The sequence below is a fragment of the Dreissena polymorpha genome, chromosome 9 (assembly GCF_020536995.1).
Source record: "Dreissena polymorpha isolate Duluth1 chromosome 9, UMN_Dpol_1.0, whole genome shotgun sequence".
In the NCBI taxonomy this organism is placed as follows: Eukaryota; Metazoa; Mollusca; class Bivalvia; order Myida; family Dreissenidae; genus Dreissena; species Dreissena polymorpha.
The window spans coordinates 70,641,671-70,662,699 of record NC_068363.1 but is presented as its reverse complement, the minus strand read 5'-3'; the positions used below and the strand labels follow the sequence as shown (position 1 = coordinate 70,662,699).

General features: G+C 33.8%; 1 protein-coding gene across 2 annotated transcripts; it reads right to left on the bottom strand.

Moving 5' to 3' along the window:
* Nucleotides 1-3,973: 3,973 nt before the first annotated feature.
* Nucleotides 3,974-15,822, bottom strand: LOC127846454 (uncharacterized). Of its 2 annotated transcripts, XM_052377700.1 has the most exons (10): nucleotides 15,677-15,822; nucleotides 13,250-13,597; nucleotides 12,974-13,149; nucleotides 11,915-12,020; nucleotides 11,487-11,560; nucleotides 6,631-6,945; nucleotides 6,133-6,474; nucleotides 5,389-5,574; nucleotides 5,099-5,207; nucleotides 3,974-4,941 (listed from the first exon to the last, which is right to left on the bottom strand). In XM_052377700.1, exons 3-10 carry the CDS (start codon nucleotides 13,065-13,067, stop codon nucleotides 4,659-4,661), a joined length of 1,509 nt encoding a protein of 502 aa, XP_052233660.1. In that variant the 5' UTR covers nucleotides 13,068-13,149; nucleotides 13,250-13,597; nucleotides 15,677-15,822; the 3' UTR covers nucleotides 3,974-4,658. The 2 variants fall into 2 exon arrangements, with proteins under 2 accessions (XP_052233660.1, XP_052233661.1); XM_052377701.1 differs by lacking the exon at nucleotides 15,677-15,822 and having other exon boundaries at nucleotides 13,250-15,008.
* Nucleotides 15,823-21,029: the final 5,207 nt, after the last annotated feature.

Here is a 21,029-nt window from a genome sequence, read left to right as displayed (position 1 = left end):
ATCAATGAAAACAATTACACAGGCTTCAGTATTTTGTCGATTGATGATTTTCCAAAAAAGTAACTTCCTTTGAAAGTTTCACACAGTCATATGTGTGATTTAATTGTTTCATACATTTAGAAGCAAAGTCTTTTTGCCAAACTGTAACCAAGCCTTATTAAACAATGCCCTTCTATACGTAGATGTACGCCATCATTAGCGTAAGCAAGAGGACGCTAATGTCGGTTTATTAACGCACTTTTACAGCATGTGTCTTTGACCGTAATTTCGTCAAATCCTGGATTATGATTTTCCTGAGACAAATGTTCATAACGATTTTTGTTTTAAAAAACATTGTATTTAAAGATCGTTGGTTAGCATGCGGTAATAAATCACATTGAACTTTACCATGTTTGTTCAAATGTTTGTTCAATGTTTGTTGAGGAGATAAATTTCCATAAAGATGTCTTTCAGATTAAATACATAACTTTTACGAGACTCTTTCTGTTGAAGGTTATACAATGACATATTTTGAGATTGCTTCTGATTGGGTAGTACCAACTACCAATACCACACGAATATTTTAAAATACCTCTACAGGTATAAGAGGTTGTTTTTATGAAAATACTTTTTTTAAAGCAAGAAAATACATGTCAAATGTGTCTACCAAATTTGTACAACGAATTCCGGTTCTATTCTATGCGCAAAAATATACTGATATTCGGTATTCTAATGCCAAATATTACCATGACCCAAACAAATAGAATGCTCAAAATGTTTTTTTAACGAAATATTTCTCTAACAAGTCCCTTCTTTCGAACCAAATTCTACTTTGCAACTTTATCCCATTATCAGGTGTGCATTGTCAAAATAATCTCCCGAAAAGTACACAAAGCTTTATTCCAGCATTTCCGATTTAAAGCTGTTAGTATCGCAATCAACTATAACAAACGTAGTAATTATTTTGTGCACGTGTTATCAAATTCATTATTTATATTTGTCTAAATATTTAAGATTGAACTTAATTTACTTGCCTTTGAAGTATGAAAATATCTTCATTCGCCGAGTTTCTTTTTAACGATATCAAGTGTTTAAAAATTAAAAAGGAAAATGTGAAGCCTGACTGAGAACTGGCGTAATGTTTGTGTGTGTGTGTGTGTGTGTGTGTGTGGGGGGGTTATCAGGGTATGGATCAATACAAAACAGCAATAGTCATCTGGTATAACATAATCAAATACTCAGGATGTAATATGATCTAATTATTTCTAAATCTTAGAACAATATTTTAAAGATAAACGTTCAGTCAAATATGAAGCGGAAGACACACATGACTTTATTTAGTAAGAACAGCTAGTGAGCAGGTTGTCAAAAGGTTTGACAGCACATGCGCATGGGACGAATAATTCAAAAACTCAAATCAATTACAAAAGAAAGGAATAATTAACATATAACAATATTATATATACATTCACCGCCTTAAAACGAAAATATATTGGACACGTACTGACATGTTAATATATTTTTTAATTATTTATAAAAGGCACATTTGTATTAAAAACTTAATTACAAAGGCTTTGTTAAAACATTAAGTGGTTTTAGAGAAAATAAATTGATAGAAGGAAGTTAAATTCCTAATTGTGTGTGTGTACATACATGTGAATGTTCCCCCCTGATACGACGCTTTTAAAAGAGGAAGTAATTTGTTGGTCATTTAAGCAGTTGCATAATGTGCTTCGTCCACTATCATTTTAACAAATACTTGAAAATAATTTATTTTCCCTTCACGATGTTAAAATTATGCGTTTTGTCTGATGCATTGATATCATCGATCGAAATGAGCTAGTTCTCATCAGAATACTTTTCGAAATAGGCAATCACCCTCACCTACGTATGCGCGTGATTGTAGACGTGTAGTGGTTGTTCTGTGTGTGTCACCACTCTCGTGCTCTCGTGCGCACCACACAGAGTGTATCAACTGTACTATGATTGTCAATCGTTGTTTCGATTTCCTCTTCATCCACACATTTGTGGATACGCCTATATGAGCAAATAGGGATGAACATTATCTTCTTCAAAGTTAGGAAATGTGTTTCTTCATTTAATGGTGTTTAATGCTGACGATTTAGTCGTGGGATTAGTCGATTGGCGTTAGAGCATAACCATGGGTACAGTACAAAATAACCCCAACAATAGTCAAATGACGTCAACCTATGACTTTTTTCCAGCTCACCTTTTATATCTTCATGATTACAAAGAACACTGCGAAAGATCCTAAGACGAGTTGCAAATGATGAATGCATTAATATTCGCTGTGACTGGAGGAAAAGAAAAATATTCTTATAATAATATTAATAAATGCGCCGTGGCTTTTTTACTCTCTACATTATCCTCTCATAAGGCATTGACAATAAAAAAAAAATAAAGATCGGAGTTCAGTTTTATAGTTTTTAATTTTCACAACATTAAGTTAATGTATATATAGAAAATAAGCTGTACCACAAGTTCTGTCGGGCGCGTATATTATCCGCTATACGTCGGATCTAACACTGATAGTGTTGTTGTTCTATTGAAAGCCTCTAATGGTATTGACCCTATTGTTTATTCGAAAGTTCGTAACTGTCATCAACTAGGTTGAAGACATATCTATTACCCAAGACGATGACAGTATGTTATTTTATCAGTGTCATTAAATTTTGATTGTTGAATCTGATATATTATCAGTAACGGTAGACGCCATAGTGACAGTGCATTATTGGGTTCTAGTATATGTCAGTGTTGATGTTGTGCAAGTGGTTTCATTGACGGAGGATGTCGTGTGCGTGCTGAATGGACTACACCAGATCTGAGTTCCTTGCTCGACATTCAACGATATTATAATAATTAGCAGCCTAATTAAGGAAAACATGATTGACACAAGACGTAGACGCCTGATACATTAAAATGCGCTCTTTATAAATGCCATACATTTATCTTGTTTGAGACTTGACAGTACGGTTCTATACAATATTAAAAACAGGAGGCAATTTAGGTTTTGGGTGCATTTTAACATAATGATGGTACATTGTAGTACACTTAACGAATTTTGTTTGCCTTGTACAGTTTACCCGTTTTAATATCCCATTAAGCATATTGCGTCAAGAACGAAAATAATGCTGAAGCGACACTGTACCAACATAGAATCAAAGATTTTATGATGAAATAAATACTAGTTCAACACCTTAAAATGATTTCAATATTTTCTTGCAGTTTGTGTTTGCGAATTTAATCTGATAAAGCGCAATCATTTATAATTGAAGAAATGCAATACATGTAAGTTGACACAACATAACGCTTTCGAATTCATTTATGTAGTTATGAGCAAATTTAAATGTTAAAAAACACTCTTTGTTGATTCATCTGGATGCAGTAAGAATCTGCACACATACCACATATTGCTATGAAGAGCATACAAACTTCAGTTATGTGTGATGGTAAAACCAAAAGTAACAACCAACAAACAGTGCATATTTCAGATGCATATTTCAGATGAAAAAAATGAAGAAAAAAAATATAATCACAATGAACAGTATTATTTCTTTGCTCCATCAGTATAATTCTTCCTTGTTTAAATTATCCGACAACTTGTAAATCTGAAAGGAAATAATTTGTTGTTTATAGATCTATAAATGCACTTGATTGGGGTATGGGGAAAGTATTTCTAGTCTTTCAACATATACTTGATAATGATTTCGTTTTCTTAATCCGAATGTTCCTGAGTAGTTTGACGAAGAAAAATGTTTTGTAAAAATAGTTGGGTTTAAACCTATGTTGGGATGACTTTTATTAAAAATCCCCGTAATTGTTCACATGTTTGATAATTTAACAATGTATTTGTCATAGCTGTTCAAATATTTGTTTAATGAAACAATAGATTTGAATTTGCGGTAGAGTTTCCTTTAATAAATTTTAAAGAGACACTTCTAGTGCTGAGAGTAATAAATATGACAAATTGATATACAATGTATGGTTTTTTAATGGGTAGTCTAATATTATCAAATGAATTGAAAAACGAGTTAAACATATATAACGTAGCATTACAACAATGTTACAAAATGAGCAAATACGAAATACTACATGTACATATGTACTTAGTCTGTTCATTTTAATCTCCAAGCTTAGTAAATTACTACATTCTTGTAAAACTGTAGGTGTAAAATTAGCTTATTGAGTCTTAATATTTATATGGGAACATTGACTTGTAGATTCATATGCTAATATTTTGTGTATAAAAACGATAAAACTAGAGCAATCAATCACTCGATTGACGTCACTTTTTTCCGAACAAGGAATTTTCAGCAAAATGCTATTCCAATCATATTTAAGATGAATGCAGGGAGTTGCTCACGTATTAATGTTACAAAAGAATATGGTTGTAATCATCTCGAGGCACATGTACATGCATGTTAGCATCATTTGGTCCGACTTGACTATAATCATCGGCCTGTTCAGATCTAATTGCATTTATTTTGCTAATATATTTTCTCAACGCATTGGCGTCATCAATCGAAATATGCGAGTACTCATCATTGCATATCAAGCCACTGTCGTGATCATCCGCACTTGCTCCGAACATTATGTGATTGTAGACATGCATTGATTGTTCCGTGAACGTATCAACCTCAGCACCACGAATGCCTCTTTCATATGAACAAGGACCGTCGACCGTATTCCTCTACCTTCGACCTGAACTTTTGCGAGGCATCTCTGTCGTATTGTGTGAGCGCGTAGTTGTACGTGCCTGGTGGTACAGCAACTGCATATTTCACGCTCCCCTTTGTGATGTGAGGTCTGTGGGGCAATGTCTGACAATCGTGGTCGTTATCGACATTGCCTTGCATAGCTATGTATTCACTACGCGAACGCCGTCTTACTCTGTTAACGTTATTTGCAGTTACTTTGGTCGATTTTAATGTCCTGTTTATTCTAAAATAAAAATCCGGAGTTTGCTTGTAATTGAAGTACACGTAATTAGAAGCAATTATTTAAATGTGCGAATAGTCAAACGAACTGAAGAAAAATTATACAAATCGCGGCGATTTTTAAAAGAAAGGAACTTGCTCGTGCTTGAATCTGAACTCACCGTTTATACCTGATGACTAATATACTACCAACAACAATCAATGCGGCGACGACAAAAGATGATGCAGATGCAACGTACACGATGACCGATAAACTCGTCTTTGCTTTCTCTGCGAACATATTACATTAACATTCGTTTGTAAAACGCTATGGAATTTGGTTTCTAGTTGACGTCACAATGCATGGAGGAATTTATTTGATTGTTTTGCTCAGAGCAGAATAATGTATTGTATATTTAGATATTTAAGAATCTGTTACGTGATTTAAAGATAAATAAATACGAAAACGTACCATAGGTTGTGTTCCGATAACCGGATGATGCGGGATATTTTCCATTTGAAGTCGAGTGTAGCACTGACTGTGATGTCGGTTCGGTGTTAGTCGCAACAGAGGTACCACTTGCGTCGGTTGCATTATTATAAATGGTGGTTGCATTTATGATAAGATCCGGACCAGCAAGCGTTGTGGAAGAATTTGCTGAAGTTGATGGTTCAGCGCTAGTCACAAATTATATTGTCGTACTATGTGTGATTGAATCCGAACCTGTGCACCACATACGTGTTCAATTCTCTGCGTAATATTTTAAAATCAGCATAATAATCATATCAAAGCATGTTCATAAAAATCAAATATTGAGCCAACCATGCATGAAACGGTCACAAACGGATATCTTGGTGAAAAAAACATGGCTTGCTTAAAACAATATGCGTGATTCTTTCCTGTTGACATTAATTTTCATTAATGCTTACCTTCAACTGATATTTATTACAGACGTATCGAATTATAAAATTAATAAACGCAACGCCATTGGGTCCCCTATGATAGTATAACTATGGCGACTTTTTCTATGTTTGTTTGCAGAGTGTAAAGCAAGTATTGACCTTTCAACTAAATCGATTTCTAGCTTTCCTGTATCTATGTTTCTTTAAACATTAGTTTTCAAAACAATATTAACGGTGCCATTTGATAAGTTAGCAAATCCAAAATACAGCTCATATACTTTTTAAAACGCATACTCCATATTAAATATGTTACCTGTTACGTTAATACTCAACAAAAGACGTTGAAAGATCTCGTCGAAATGGAGGGTGATATTCGAAATATCCCCATATGAATTGCCGCAATAAATGATGTTTGTACTATTAAGTTTATTGAACACTAAATTATCCAACATTAATACACTGTTTGAAACATGACAAGCGGCAATTTTGCCATGACAAAAGTTTGTGAAGAAGTCTTGAACAGTCAGTTCTGTCGATCCATTGATCACACATCTGCATGTTCCGTTCTCTGATGAACGCATCATAACAATATGATGTAGGTCATCGCTGTTAAGTACATAAACGTTAACTCCACAAGGATCTGTGATGATTTGTCCTGAAACATTAATACATGCTATTTGAATATATAAGTACAAAATTATAAATCATACAAAAGTGTATATACATTTAAAATCACGTGTATTGAGATGCTTTGGGTACAATACACAGCGAAATGACCGCTAACGATCGCGTTGTGAGTTAAAATGTGTACCTAAAATGCACTTGAATCGAACACCGATTTTTAGTGGATCCATTTCGTAATGCCGCAATATACACGATTGTTGAAAGGAACATGTCTGGAGTATATCATTGATGTATCCACCATATATACCATTGGTTATGTCATTAGTTTGGCTGCGAAAAGTTCCCAAACAGTCCGTACATTGGCTTTTGCTATTGCTCGTGGTTTCAAACAGTATACGTGTAACAATCATGAATCCAACTTTGCAATTTATAGTGTAAGTCTTACAATGCTTCGACAAAGTCACACAGTCATCGGTTGATTTGAAGACATTGGAGCTGTAAACTGTAAAATAAATGGATAGTAAAAGCAGTCTTCGAACTAAACTTTATATACAGTGCTATCAGTTTTGTTAAGAGATCATACTTACCGGTGACCAGAAATCCAGCAAAACCAAAAACCAAAATAAACATTATTCCGATACAATTCTCAAGTTCAACTGATGTTAAATGTTTATCTTTTAAAATGAATTTGACATGCTTTCAGTTTTAAGAGGTGTGACGCTTATCCTGGGCTCAAAATCTTCCAGGTGAACACCCTCAATATATTTACACATGCTTTATTTTTTGAGAAGGAAAACATGTGAAGATGATTTGAACGTTAACTTTATGTTAGCAAATAAAGTGAGTACAAAAATCACTTAAATTTCATCATAATAAGACACTTTGAACAGAAGCTTTGGATATACATGTAATATCTAATATCAAAGCTTAAAAAAACGATCAGTTTTAAAGGAGCAATTTCGTTTTAAAACGAAATTATCAAAGAGAGCATTTTTTAGCATAAGTGAACAACAGACATTTTCACTTTATTTTTAATGTATGTTTGCGACTACCTTTTTTATCAGCTATCATTCGTACAGGTAGTTTAAAAAGATGTTCACACACTCGTGTAATAACGAATTTAGCAATATTTTTCTGATGATTAATATGTAGCTGCAGTTTATTTTATAATATTATTTAAGTTGTGATTGTCACTCCTCGCGATCAATGGTCAAACCGCGTTTACCTATGAGACAATCGTGACAGATGAGCACCTTAACTTCCGATTCAGATATTTAATGCAGGGCAAATGGCACGAATACAATCGGCACCCTAGTTGCTGGCAGGACGAGCTTTTTGTCTCCACCTCAACCTTCGACTTCATGGCTTGTAAGCGAAAAGAACTGGATCACAGAGACGGTATAATAGTACTCATCAAAGCATCATGCTTTCCGAGCCATTCCTCTGATGATTGTGACCAAAATTAGGGTTTGCAAATAAATAATTATTAATTTCATGATTCATAATCTCCAGTTTTGTGACACAATATCATGTTTTGTGTCGGAATTCCGCAACGAATGATGGTTTATTGTGTAAAACTTGTTACAAGTTGGGAGAGGACGTATAGTGTAAATGCTTTTGAGGTAACTGATAGCAGTTAAAACAATTGAACGTTGAAAAACATATTCTTTAAGTCGTATGTTTATTGTTTCAATTTAAGTTCGTAGCCATTTTGTGGGTTTGTCTCCTTTTATAATACAAAAGAATCAATATACATGTCATGTTTGACAGATTTTTCAGGAACGCAATATAGACGCAGTTGTGACGCTTTTTTAACATAGCAAATGCGCAAATGAGTGGTATGGGCATTATTGGGACGCGTACAGAATTACGGCGAACCGTCCTGTAACTGAAAGTCCAAAGTTGTAAAGAACATTATGGCGTTCATGAGTCGAATATTAAATGTTTCCTTTTGAATAACAGTTAGGACGCTTAATCATGCGTCTTTAAAGAAAACATTTAAATATGAACAGTTATTTAATTTTCATATTCAAAGTTTACTACTCTCATAGTACTTGATTCAACGGGGTTAATCATGGTATTACTATTAAATTAGGTGCTTCTTATAACTGAAAACAAGTATATATTATTTATATTCCGATTTATACCCCTGTCAAAACTTTCACTCATGTGGTATATTTTCCCACGTGGGTAGGTACATTTAAATGTTATATGGGACAGAATGATCGTGTATTCTACGTAAAACGTGTTAACCATGGTGGCAAATATAGTAGCACGACATTTTACAATACAATTTTTTTCTAAGTCCATTACAATTTAAACCGTCATCGGCAAATGTTGTATTAAACATACTATTCTACGTACGCCTTAAATAGAAAAAATAAATCCTGTACATTTACGCACTTGGGCAGGATTCGTCTAGCCAGGTAATGTCAACAAATATTAAGCACTTATTTTGTTTCCCTTCATTTAAAATACGATAGAGAACCAAACACGGTAATAATTAGCCGTTAGTTTCAAGACAAAAACGATAAACTTGATCAAATAAATATTCCCCTAGTTGTTAAAATGTTTTTTCAGGAATAACATTGTGGTGAGGTTTCTAATACGTACATTTTTATGGACACTTTCAAGTGTTATAGGTCGTAACTCTGACATATGAAGTTAAAACGCAGGATTTATTCAATTGAGAGTAACCCTAGTATCACAATAATTAAATACATGTAAATGTTATCGTGATGTTTTACAATATGGTAATATAACATCAACAGTTAATGTATGTAAGAACAAATATTACAAATTGATAATGTACATGCATTTTGTTATAAACCCACACAAAGACACGAATAAAATTCATTTGGCATTACCTTTGGATTGATGTCAAGATATTTATAAATACTTTATAGTATATTCATAATTTTCATAATGCTTGGTGTTTACTGTTTGATTTAAAATATGACATTTACTATCTGGTATATCATCCGTAAAGCGCTAGAAGTTTAAATTATTCTTAATTACATAAATAAAATTAAAGTAAACGATACGACTTTGTAACAAATACACGTTCGATTCTGAAAATACTCGGAAGTAGGCGCATAGTTCGCTTATCGTGTTTTGTGTCTGGAGGTTGATCTCACTTTTTGACGATGCTGCGAAGCATCGTCTAAGTTATCATATCATAGAAAAAACTCTGCACAATGGCATCCTATGTAAAAGACCGAGCCAGTCCGATTGAGACAGCTCGATTTTTCTAATCGGCATACCTCGCTGATTATCATTGATAAATGTAAAGGACGCTCAGCTATAAATAGGACAGCATATTTTGGGAAAAGATTTAATAATAGTTTGAAAACGTTAATTTTAAATCAGTTATATTCAATCCATTATATGTTTATAGATCAATGAAACAACAATGCATTTTCTGTACTGTATTTTACCTTTGTCGTGATTCAGTAAATACATTGCGAATTAAAACGTGTATAATTAACTTTCAACGCGATCATGAGTGTAAAGAAAACGAATTATTTCGAACCAGTCATTTGTAAACGTTGTAGCGACTTTGGTATATAAACAGCATAATAGCCGTATCATATCTGTGATACTCGCTCTTCTGGGTGCTTTCTCATTTTGCATATTTTATAAACTTTTCAAACATAAATTACAGAGCCACATCAGTGCACATACTATGTTGGACAATTCATTCGATTGTTGGATATTGTCTGCTGTTTTAAACACATATTAGGTCATATCGCGGAGATTTAGTTAACCTTACCATGTGTTCATGGGCGAACTCACGTATTCAAGTGCTCTTACGACTATGTGCTCATACCCACTTTCGATCGGGAATCATCATGAAAGTATTGCCGTACTTAACGAACAAACATGCCTAAGCTTATTGAATAAGAGAAAAAGAACAATAATCAAAAGAGAAAAAGTATATGTTTAGCACACGAGATTGTGAAATCACGTCCGTTCACATAACATCATTAACTTAGGAAAGGAAACAACGAAATATAAAGTTTGGTATGATATACATGTGAAATGTAAGAGCATGGTGTAATTAAAGAGCATGTCAAGTTTTGAATGTATATGCTGAAACGTAATGTTATAACCCACAAACGTTTTACTGTAACAGACAGTTTACTGGTACAGAAAATACACGTCGAATACCTTTTTAAAGATATTGATTGTTATATTTGATCGAGAATGTAACCCGCCTCCCAGTTTCGCTGAAAGGATCAAGTTCCCCACGGGAACTACTTCCCCGTACCCCCATTTTTTTTCGTACCCTACATTTTTCGTACTCAATTTTTTTCGTACCCAATTTATTTCGTACCCAAATTTTTGCTGCTCGTAACCAAATTTTTTTTCGTAGCCAATTTTTTCCTACCCAAATTATTTTCGTAACCAAATCTTTTTACGTACTTAATTTATTTTTGGCATGATTGTTGTACCCAAAATTTTCGTACCCAATTTTTTTCCTACCCAAAATTTTCGTTACCACATACACAATTGTGGTGATGTAGATACACTTAAATAGATGCTTTTATATCAATCCTGTTCTAAAGCATCGTCACACCAGTACTGTCAGAACTTTGATTTCAAATAAGGAATAAAGTGGTGACCGTGCATGTACATGAATTGCGTACGGAACACTATATTACAGCACAACATGGTTGTAATCATCGCAAGTCACATGCGCATTAAAGTTAGCATTATTTGGTCCGATATGACAATAATCACCGGTCGCTTCAGATCTACCTGCATTTATGTTGACGACATTATAATACCGCCCATCACCCGATGCATCGATGCCATCAATCGAAATGTGCGAGTACTCATCAGAGCATATTACACCGTTTTCGTTATGACACGCATTTTCTCCACGTCCGAGCATGATGCGATTGTAGACGTGCATTGATTGTTCAAGGTTATGTTGACCTTCAGCACCACGAACAATATCATCTGTACATGAATTGTCCATCGTTGCCCCGATTTCCTGTTCATTTAATGGACGTAAGATGAAATACGGATTTTAAATACCTTCTTCGTCATCTGCGAGTTTAACTTTTGATTTCGATGAGCCAGTTTGCTCTGACATCGACCCCGAGGCAGACCTGTTGAAATATATGAAGGGATAGCTGTATACGCTTGATGGAATTGGCACCGCATACTCTACGCTACCCCTTGCGATGCGTGGTATGTGTGCTACGGTCTGACATCCGTAATCGCTGTCGATAGCATCTTGCATCGACACATTGAGTTCAAACGCATGGGATTATTTGCAGGTGAAATGGGCGATGTATCAGCCTCTTTTCTTCTGACATTGATTCAATCATAATTATATTAATGTGGATATTGTGTTATTAATTTTTTATATATATATAATCTTTTCGGTTAATATATTTTAAAATAATACAATACGACCTCGAAAAATTCATCGTCAATTATCGCAGAAATCATAAACACACCTTCTACGTCTAGCGACTACTATGCCAGTGATTACTAACACGAAGACGAAGGCAAACGATCCACCGGTTACGAATAAAATCACGGATGAACCACCACCTACTGCCTCTAAAATGGAATACTAGTAATTGGCTTCAATAACTAAACAAGATTTACAACTGTTCACGTACTGTTGACTGATAAAAGAACCTTGTTCATAATGTCCCTGACGTATCAATTGTAAATACAGTACTCTTATGTTATACTGCGGTACCAGAAAATGAAGAAAAAAGAGAGTAACATTTTTGGCCGCCCAGCCCAGTTGGTAGAAATCTGAACCTAAAATCAGAGGTTTGCAGGTTCGAGCCGACCGTACAACTTGTTTGGGATTGGTCATGAAATCTTTCTACGCCCGTTCTCCCTACCTCTGATTCAGTTGACATTTGTCAGTTTCTGGCAACAGTGTGTACATGTAGTACTGGTAAACCAGCTTTCCTAGAAACGTGGAGTTGGTTTCACTGACCGAAGTGGTATAATTAAAATATTGTTGAGAACAGCGATTATGTCGACTTAACAAAAGAACAATTGTTACGAATTTGTTGATCAAATATAATATTAAGTTATCGAAATAAATAAAGTTGCTAGTTGTTTTACATGAGGTTGATATAGACATTTACCATTCATCGTGTAATAATACGCCAACATCTTGTGACGATATTAAACCGTTTAGTCGTATTTAAGCATGTGACCCAGGAAAATAATAACATCAATTTTCTTATCAAAGTACCACCAAGGACCGTCACCTACCAAATATTCGTATCATTTGATTTCCTCGAACGATATTAAAGATGCTAACTATTCAAAGATTTTTGTTCTTAACATCTATATATTCACTGGACCGGAACAATTCCAACAATTTTAAAATAGGGTAGCATCATAGAGATGATTTCATGTAAAATGTGGCTTTCAGTTTTGAACGAAAATGATTACGACGGACGCCATCAAACGGGCATCACGGAATACAAATACAAAAACTAACGGTGAATAAAACTTGTGCTTTGGTAAGTAAAACATAAACATACCAAATGTTGAAGTGTTGTATTTGGAGCTTGCATTTGTCCGTGTCTCTGTGTAAGTGACCGTGGTAGACGAAACCGCAAGGGTGGATGATCCCATTTCGGTTTCATATATTGGCAGTAGTGTGGGTGTTTGGTCGTCAACAACTCAGAGTCTTTGCACGATATTTTAGTATCATTGCCTGTGAACATTCATTCTTATGAACTATCAAGACAGAACAATTAAGAGAAAAAATATTAATATATATATTACTTTATACATATAACCGTACACATTATTACCTTTTACGTTTACACTCAACCAAAGGCGTCGGAAGTTGTTATCAAAAATAATCATAAGAAATGAGACATTCGCATGATCATAATCGCTATGAAGGATGTTGGAATTATTTGACTTGTCGTAGACTACGTCACTAAGCCACAGGAGACTGTTAGATAGCGTATACGGTCCATCAATTGTCTTTGCAAAACGTGTGAAATAATCTTGAATTTTCAGTTCCGTCGATCCTTGAATTATACAACTGCATACTTTATAATTATGTTTGATATAACTTCTTTCGACAATGTGTATTTGTTGGCCGATATTCAGAGCATATGATTGGCCGCCACAAGCGTAAAGAATGCTTATATCTGAAAACAAAAGTTGGTAATTATTCTCAAGTCGGTGTCAACTTGATAAATAATAATGTAGACAAATATTGACGTACGTGTGTATTATAAAGCCAGACAATATCGTTTTACACGTACCTGGTACACACATATATTTAATGCTGATGATAAAAGGAGCCGTCGGTTCGATTAATGGCCACAACAAACACCAATTCCAAAAGGAAATCCTTTCCAGTAAAATGTTCATGTAGAAATCATAGCTACCACCTGATACGTTGAGGAGTTGTTTGTTTCGCTGGACCAAACACTTTGGACATGTGTTACCATTTTCATTGTTAGTTTTTGCGAATAAAAATTGTGTCACCATAATGAATCGGTCTCCACATGTTATGTTAAAAATATTACACTGTTTTTTGCCTGAAATGATAACACATTCTTCCTCAGGAGTTCCAACCCTGACTGTTAAGTCGCAAACTTATGAAGAAAAGGAATAACACCTACATCATATATATTAACACAATACAATGTTAAGACTCAATCACGCATTCTCGATTAGTTCCTTCGTAAAAAACCGACATAAACAAACATGCGGCGTCTCGATTTGCCTGTATGTTACTCGACATTATATATACTGTATGTTACGGCAGTGCTGCGTCAGCAATACTATCTTACATGAAATTGCAAACGAAAACATATTTCTGTCTGATGTTTTATCAGCACGGAGTGATGTCACTCATAACCTAAAAACCCAAACCAGCAGTAAAACTATTTTATGGAACAAAAAGACACAACTTCAAACAATAAGACGTTTTTCTATAAAGATTGGTTTGAACGAAGCATTAAATATGTCGACCAATTATATGACTACAGAATAAAGGATTTCTACTCTTTTGATGATATATGCTACATATACGGAATACCTTCAAATAATTTTCTGAAGTACTACACACTTATCAAAAGCATACCCATACATATTAAATCTGAAATCAATACAAATAATACACCATGTACTCAAACAACATTCGTAGAAAACATACTTGGAAGAAAAAACAAAACGAATAAAATATTTTACACACTACAAATTAAAAACCCTACAGAAAACTCCAAAACCCAAAATAAATGGCAAGTCCTTTTCGGAGAACATGAACTTAATTGGAAACACATATTTACCATGCCATATAACGCAACTATTGAAAGCACACTGAAAATTTTTCAATATAAATACATCCATAGAATTATAGCTACAAATAAATATCTCTTTAAATGCAAATTATCTAACTCAAATCTGTGCGACTTCTGCGGTGAAAACATCGAAACTATAGAACATCTTTTTTGGGAGTGCAAACACAGCCAGTCTATTTGGAATCAATTAGTATCTTTTCTTGAACAACAGCAACTAAACGTTAAACTATCTTTCTTAATTGTAAGTTTCGGAATTTACTTGTTGAAATCAATAGACTGTTATAATATTGTAAATTTTATTCTAATATTGATGAAATATTTTATCTTTAACATGAAGTACAAAAAACAAGTACCAAATTTTAATTGTTTTGTCAATAGTCTTAAACTAAAAATCCAGATTGAGAAAGAAATAGCCCTCAGTAATGACACAATACAAATCTTTGAAAAAAATGGAATCGGATTAAATTTCCATAATGTTTGTCCAAATAATACATTTCACTCTAATGTTAGTTTTATCTTTCTTAAATATTTTTGTATATATTTTTTCAATCTTATAAGATCATTGTGAATATATAACAAAACACATAAGTCCAGTATGCTTTTTCCCAACTTTACACAACTCATCATTTTTCATAACTATTCTTCTGTTGTTCTTTTCTTTTCTCTTTAAAATAATATATAAGCATATCTTGTATAACATGTCTGAACTTTATTGCTTTGTACAATCACTACGTTGTATGATCATATACATGTATACATTTTATGTATTATATTGAATAAAAAAATAAGAAAAAAAAAGAATCTATTTTAACCACAACACTATTGGAAAGCTGTTTGGATTCATTATTTTTAATACTTTAATAACTTAAAAGGAACAAAAATGAGAACTAATTTACAGTTACACGAAATGTCAAATACTTAAGTGTGTGGCAAATGAAACCGCTGATAATAAATCCAATCATACAAACAAAATACAGCATTTTCGATATCAAAGGTTGAAAGCGTTTTCGTACATGGTAGTTAAATCTCTGTTAACACGAAAGTTGATTTTTTCCCTCTTTGAAACAAAGAGACATAATTATAACTGTCAAGTGCTGAAATCTGTATGTATTTATACGCGCTTGTGTTATCATTCGAGGAAGAAAAACAACTTGCAAATTATAAATTGGTATCTGTAGATTACCACTGCAAAACAGAAGATTTTAAATACATATGCATCCACATGACATGCCAATTGATCAAGTTAAGAGAGTCAACACATCACACTTGACCTTTCGATAAAAAAATAAAACAGATGATGAATGTGTATTTTAAAATAGTAATTAAGTGATATCTCTGATATCAAATAATATTTTTGTACTGATTCGCATGGAATAAATCCCCAGTGGCAAGATTGACAAATTAAAAAACGAAAAATCACCTTTGAAGGAAAAAAAACCCAGCCTGTTCTTGCTTCCTTTATTTAAAGTTTTGATCACAATTGGCGTTTGTCTTCGGACGTGTTTCCGTAGAAGTAGATTCGCAGATACGGAAAGCTCCAAGGACTCCGGCATTCACCGACAGCAATCGGATAACCAGCGAAACGTGAACTAATAGGCGTTCCGACCGGCCAGTTCAATAATCAATAAAATACTCCTAAACAACTTCACATATTTTATCAATATTAAGTTTTATCACATGCTATACCCTGTTTCCCATGTAATACAGCCATTGCATATTTTTTTTATTACACATGTGTAATACAACATTTTTAAGCGTTTTCATTGTCTTAGTTTTTGTTTATTGACCAATCGCATTTTGTTATTTTGCGAAAATGACGGCACGAAATGTAAACAACATTCGGGATTTATCATTATGTTTGCGTAAATATTTATTTAATTTGCTCATTTAAAAGCTTGTGATAAAATAGATCTGACACTCGTTGTCATATCATACCATATTTTATTAAACTCGTCCAGGAAATTCGTTAGTAAGCTCGCCAAAGGCTAATCTGGCAAATTATGGTCTTCATTTCGACCGTTCTACGATGTCCCTACGTAAAAACGCTTTAATGTGTTTACTGCCGCGACATTCAAGATCATACTACGACGCTTCGCAGAGCTTTTACTGCGCTTTTACTACGATCATGAAGATCTCTCCACGATGCTTCTACAACGCTCTTTTTACGACTTTACACCGATTCTTGTTGGCCACCATCCCGCTACGCTTGTTTTGAGCATGTTCAAAATAAGCGTGGCGAAAGCGTATAGCTCTCCGATCATAAAGACTCTACCGCGATCATACTGCGCTTATGAAGGCTTCACTACGTTTCTCCTGCGATCGGCCACGTTTTCGGCCACGCTTTGATCGTAGTAGAAGCGGCGTCTATTTGTGAACGGGGGTAAATAAAAAAGGCAGCGTACGATAAACTTCTCAAGACATTGACTCAATGTGTTTAGTTTTACACACGTTGTTTAATATCTTTTTGTACGTTAAATTGGAAGTCTCACACGTCTTGTTACACATGTATATTTTGAGACAGTTTTTATGTTACTTTTCTTCATTTTCTCATCACAAATCCACTGTTTGCAATGCTAATGACATCTAAATCAGATGGTTTACAATGGCGTCCGTGAAATCATATTACCGATCCTTTGGTCATCTTTTATTTTTACAGCATGTCATTATTATATCAATTTTAACACGCATGGTCTTTTCTAAGTTTCATGATTGAATTGTACTAGGCTTATACATAAAAATACATATGCTTATTTGTTTGCTTTCTGATTCTATTAGTTTTGTAATCGGTAAAATCTTCAGAAAGTGGAGGCAATAAAGGTTTGTTTGTTAAACGATAATATTGGGAGCCTATGCAGCACCGATTGTAACCACCGTACTTGAATCATCGGTATTTGTTTCGATTCCCAGTTCCGTGAAAAGGCGTGAGCGAAGAAATGGATAACAAAGTACTTCTTTGATGCGTGGCATCAGCAGAAATATGTGGCTGTGGCTGTGTTAATTCATGGTTGTTATGACACTGCGTTCTCAACACTCTAAAAGGAGATCACAGTCTGATGTTCATGCTCGTGTTACACACTCGTTTGCATTGCCCGGTTCTCATAAGCCATGAAGTGCATATTAACGTAATGTTCAGGTGATGCAGTTGATTTCTTTGAACCGTTCTTCCTTAAAACGTATAAAGAAATGTATTTCCGAGATAAGTATTAATGATTTTTAGTATAAACACGCGTTCAAATATTAAAACAATAACAATACAAATATGTTTAACTCGCGTGAAATTCCGTTGTTTTATGAACAATATTAAGAAAATCATAATTGAGTTTAATATCTCTTTTTCGTATTTCTTTGTCGTTCCTTGAGTGCCAAACGATATCAACAAATGCGAAAAAATGTATATAGCACTTTATGTTTCATTCTTGCTAAGGGCGGTGTTTTGTGAACATTAAACCACACACGAAGTAGTTTATTTAAAACGTTACATACTGATTTGTTTAGTAAGAAGAGTGTGTGATTATCCGATCCTTTCGGGATTTTTTTTTACGTTAGGCTTTTAGATATTGAAATATTTTTTGAAATGTGAGTCAACCTACATGACTAACAGGTAAAGTGTGAGTGTTTCCTTCAATTATATTTATTTTTTATGCAAAGCTATGGGCCTAGTACTTAGAAATTTTCTTTATAATAACCGTTTTTCAGAGTTTTGTTTTAACGAAAGACGTTCAGATATTTAGCTGATTTTAGGTATGTTACTCTACCTACATTACTTACAGACGAAGTGTGAGTTTCGTTTTGGTCTATTTATTTTTGGCGAAGTTATGGGCCTTGGACTCTACATTTTTTCTAAAATAGCTGCAGTGCGGCTTCAATCTGCAGTGGGGCGCATCGTGTTTCACAAACACAGGTCTTGTACCTTGCTGATTCAGCAGGAATTTGATATATATAACGATCAATAGTACCGCAAACCTGTCTTGGCATGTTAACAGCATTAGATATTAAAAAAGTTAAAACGTTTTGTTATGTAAAATCAAATACGAATTATCAAGAGTAAACGTTGTTATTTGTTATGGAGCTATACGGCGACAATGTGTGGTTATTTATGGTTAATACTACGAGGTTATTAAAATTTTTCCTCAGAATGTAAAAACACGAAGAAGAAATGAAAAATAATTACGGTTGATATTGGATTGATGTTAATCTTGCAAAAGGGGCATTTGAATGCAAAGTATTGTCTTGTCATGGGGAATTATAATCTGAAGTAATATAATAATCCCTCCTCCACTCACACGGATGCAAAAGTTACGGAGCGGAAACCAAAATTTATGACATGTGACTCTGAACGTTGACATTGACCTTTGACGGAATAGTATTCCTCTCGACAAAACGTCTGATCATGGGAGATTATAAACTTTTTATCTAAATTGCTTGACACACGGGAATATACCACAATCAATGCATCTTGTTGTCTATACGATGGTTTCATCGACAACATACTTTGGCTTTGTTTATTTTAACAATAATGTTCATTACCACTTTAAGTAGGACCAGAAAATGACATCAGGATTACATACACATTAATACCAGAAAAAAAATTAGATCAGAAACAATATATTTTACATTAATTCAATTTCATATGCATATGTTTTGTAAAAAAGTCATTTAAGTAATAATGTTATTTTTATAAGGTTAAACACATCGTTAAATGTAGCCCTATGCTAGAGGAAGAAAAACTGGCAGTCAATGACTCTAAATGCTGGTATTATGACCTTAACTTATGTTCCTAAGGAAAACTATACCTACGACGACAATCACCACGACGATGACGCCTGCGACAGACCAAGAAACCACATACATAAGTACCAATGTACTTGCATTCGCTGAATTTGAAAAAAGGGCATTGTATTTTTCGGCATAGCTGTTTAACGTCACTTTTGACCTTAGATGACCTTCATCATGATAGATCCGAAATGAATAAACCCGCATTGTTCATTGGCTAATAATACACAAATCACCGTAAACATTGGTAGTCTGGTTCCCAGACTGAAACATTGGATGCATATCATTTGAACTGAAAATGAAATATGAATATATTGTAAATTACATGTAAATTACAATAAATTAAAAACGGTCATGATACAACACATCCTCTAAACATTACATCGAAACGTTTCTCCTTAGTTTACGAAGCAGTTTAGCATTAATCACATGTCTGTACAATTAAAATAATCTATTGTTTACATGCCGTAGCGGCCACACTAAACACTACAAAAACAGGGTAGATTGCACCGGTACGCAGTTGTTTATCACTATCGACAAAGCGGGGGTTTGCGGCGGTAGCCCGCGATACTAAGGAAATATATAGGTGTTGGAAATATATCTGTTTTGATTTATGATAATCCATATTTGCGTTTATTAGTGTAAATATGTTCCTTTGTGCTTTGTTTCGTTCATTTTTATATAAAGTTCTGTTTTTCTGCAAAAAATTCATATCACTATGATGCTTGCAATATTGAGTATTATATGTTTAAATTCTACTAACATCTATACACATTATAACACATTATCTTTTATTTCATTACAACATTATGTTCATAGTTTTTCAGTGGCGAATATGTTTTCTTTTCCTATTGAAACTAATGTATTACTCGTTCAATTATGAAAACCTAGTCATTACAATACTTATTGACAATAAAACATACAATTTCACCTCTTCTTGTTCTTCATTTTTTATTTGTTAATACATTTAAATATATAATCTTATTATCACTCACTACCTTCATTAAAATACATGGTCGCTTCATTCCATCTCTTTTCACTGGTCGCAAACATTACAACATCAACGCCGTATATCTTTTTAAATATATTTCTTGTTCATATTTAAGTGGTTGAAAGAGAGACTCAAACACACTCTAAATACAATTACGAAAATAAATAAACAAAGGAATGGATAAATAAATACATAAATACATAAGTAAATTAAATGTTCATATTTAACATTTATGTAAATAAAGTATCACTTAATCAAAGTTGCAGTGTCCGGTCAAAGAGAGGGTTTTGTTTTCTACAGATGTAAATATTATTACTGTTTCATTATTGGTAATAGTAGAATATACTGTGGCTTGTTGAATGTACAAGCGTTAATGCGCCATTTGTTGATTTGGTTATATTTGTGAGTGGGGCAGTGAAGTGGCTGACCCACTACACCAGATTTGAGTTGCGTTCTCTGCTTCAGAGCAGAATTGAAATATATATTTAATGACTGAGACAACACACA

Excerpts from the sequence above, each read along its gene's own strand:
- LOC127846454 (XM_052377700.1), bottom strand. The coding sequence starts at position 13,067 with ATGGGATCATCCACCCTTGCGGTTTCGTCTACCACGGTCACTTACACA. Across the intron at positions 6,475-6,630 it reads TCGATTCAAGTGCATTTTAG|GACAAATCATCACAGATCCT; the intron begins GTACACATTTTA and ends TTAATGTTTCAG. Across the intron at positions 5,208-5,388 it reads TTATCGGAACACAACCTATG|AGAAAGCAAAGACGAGTTTA; the intron begins GTACGTTTTCGT and ends ATATGTTCGCAG.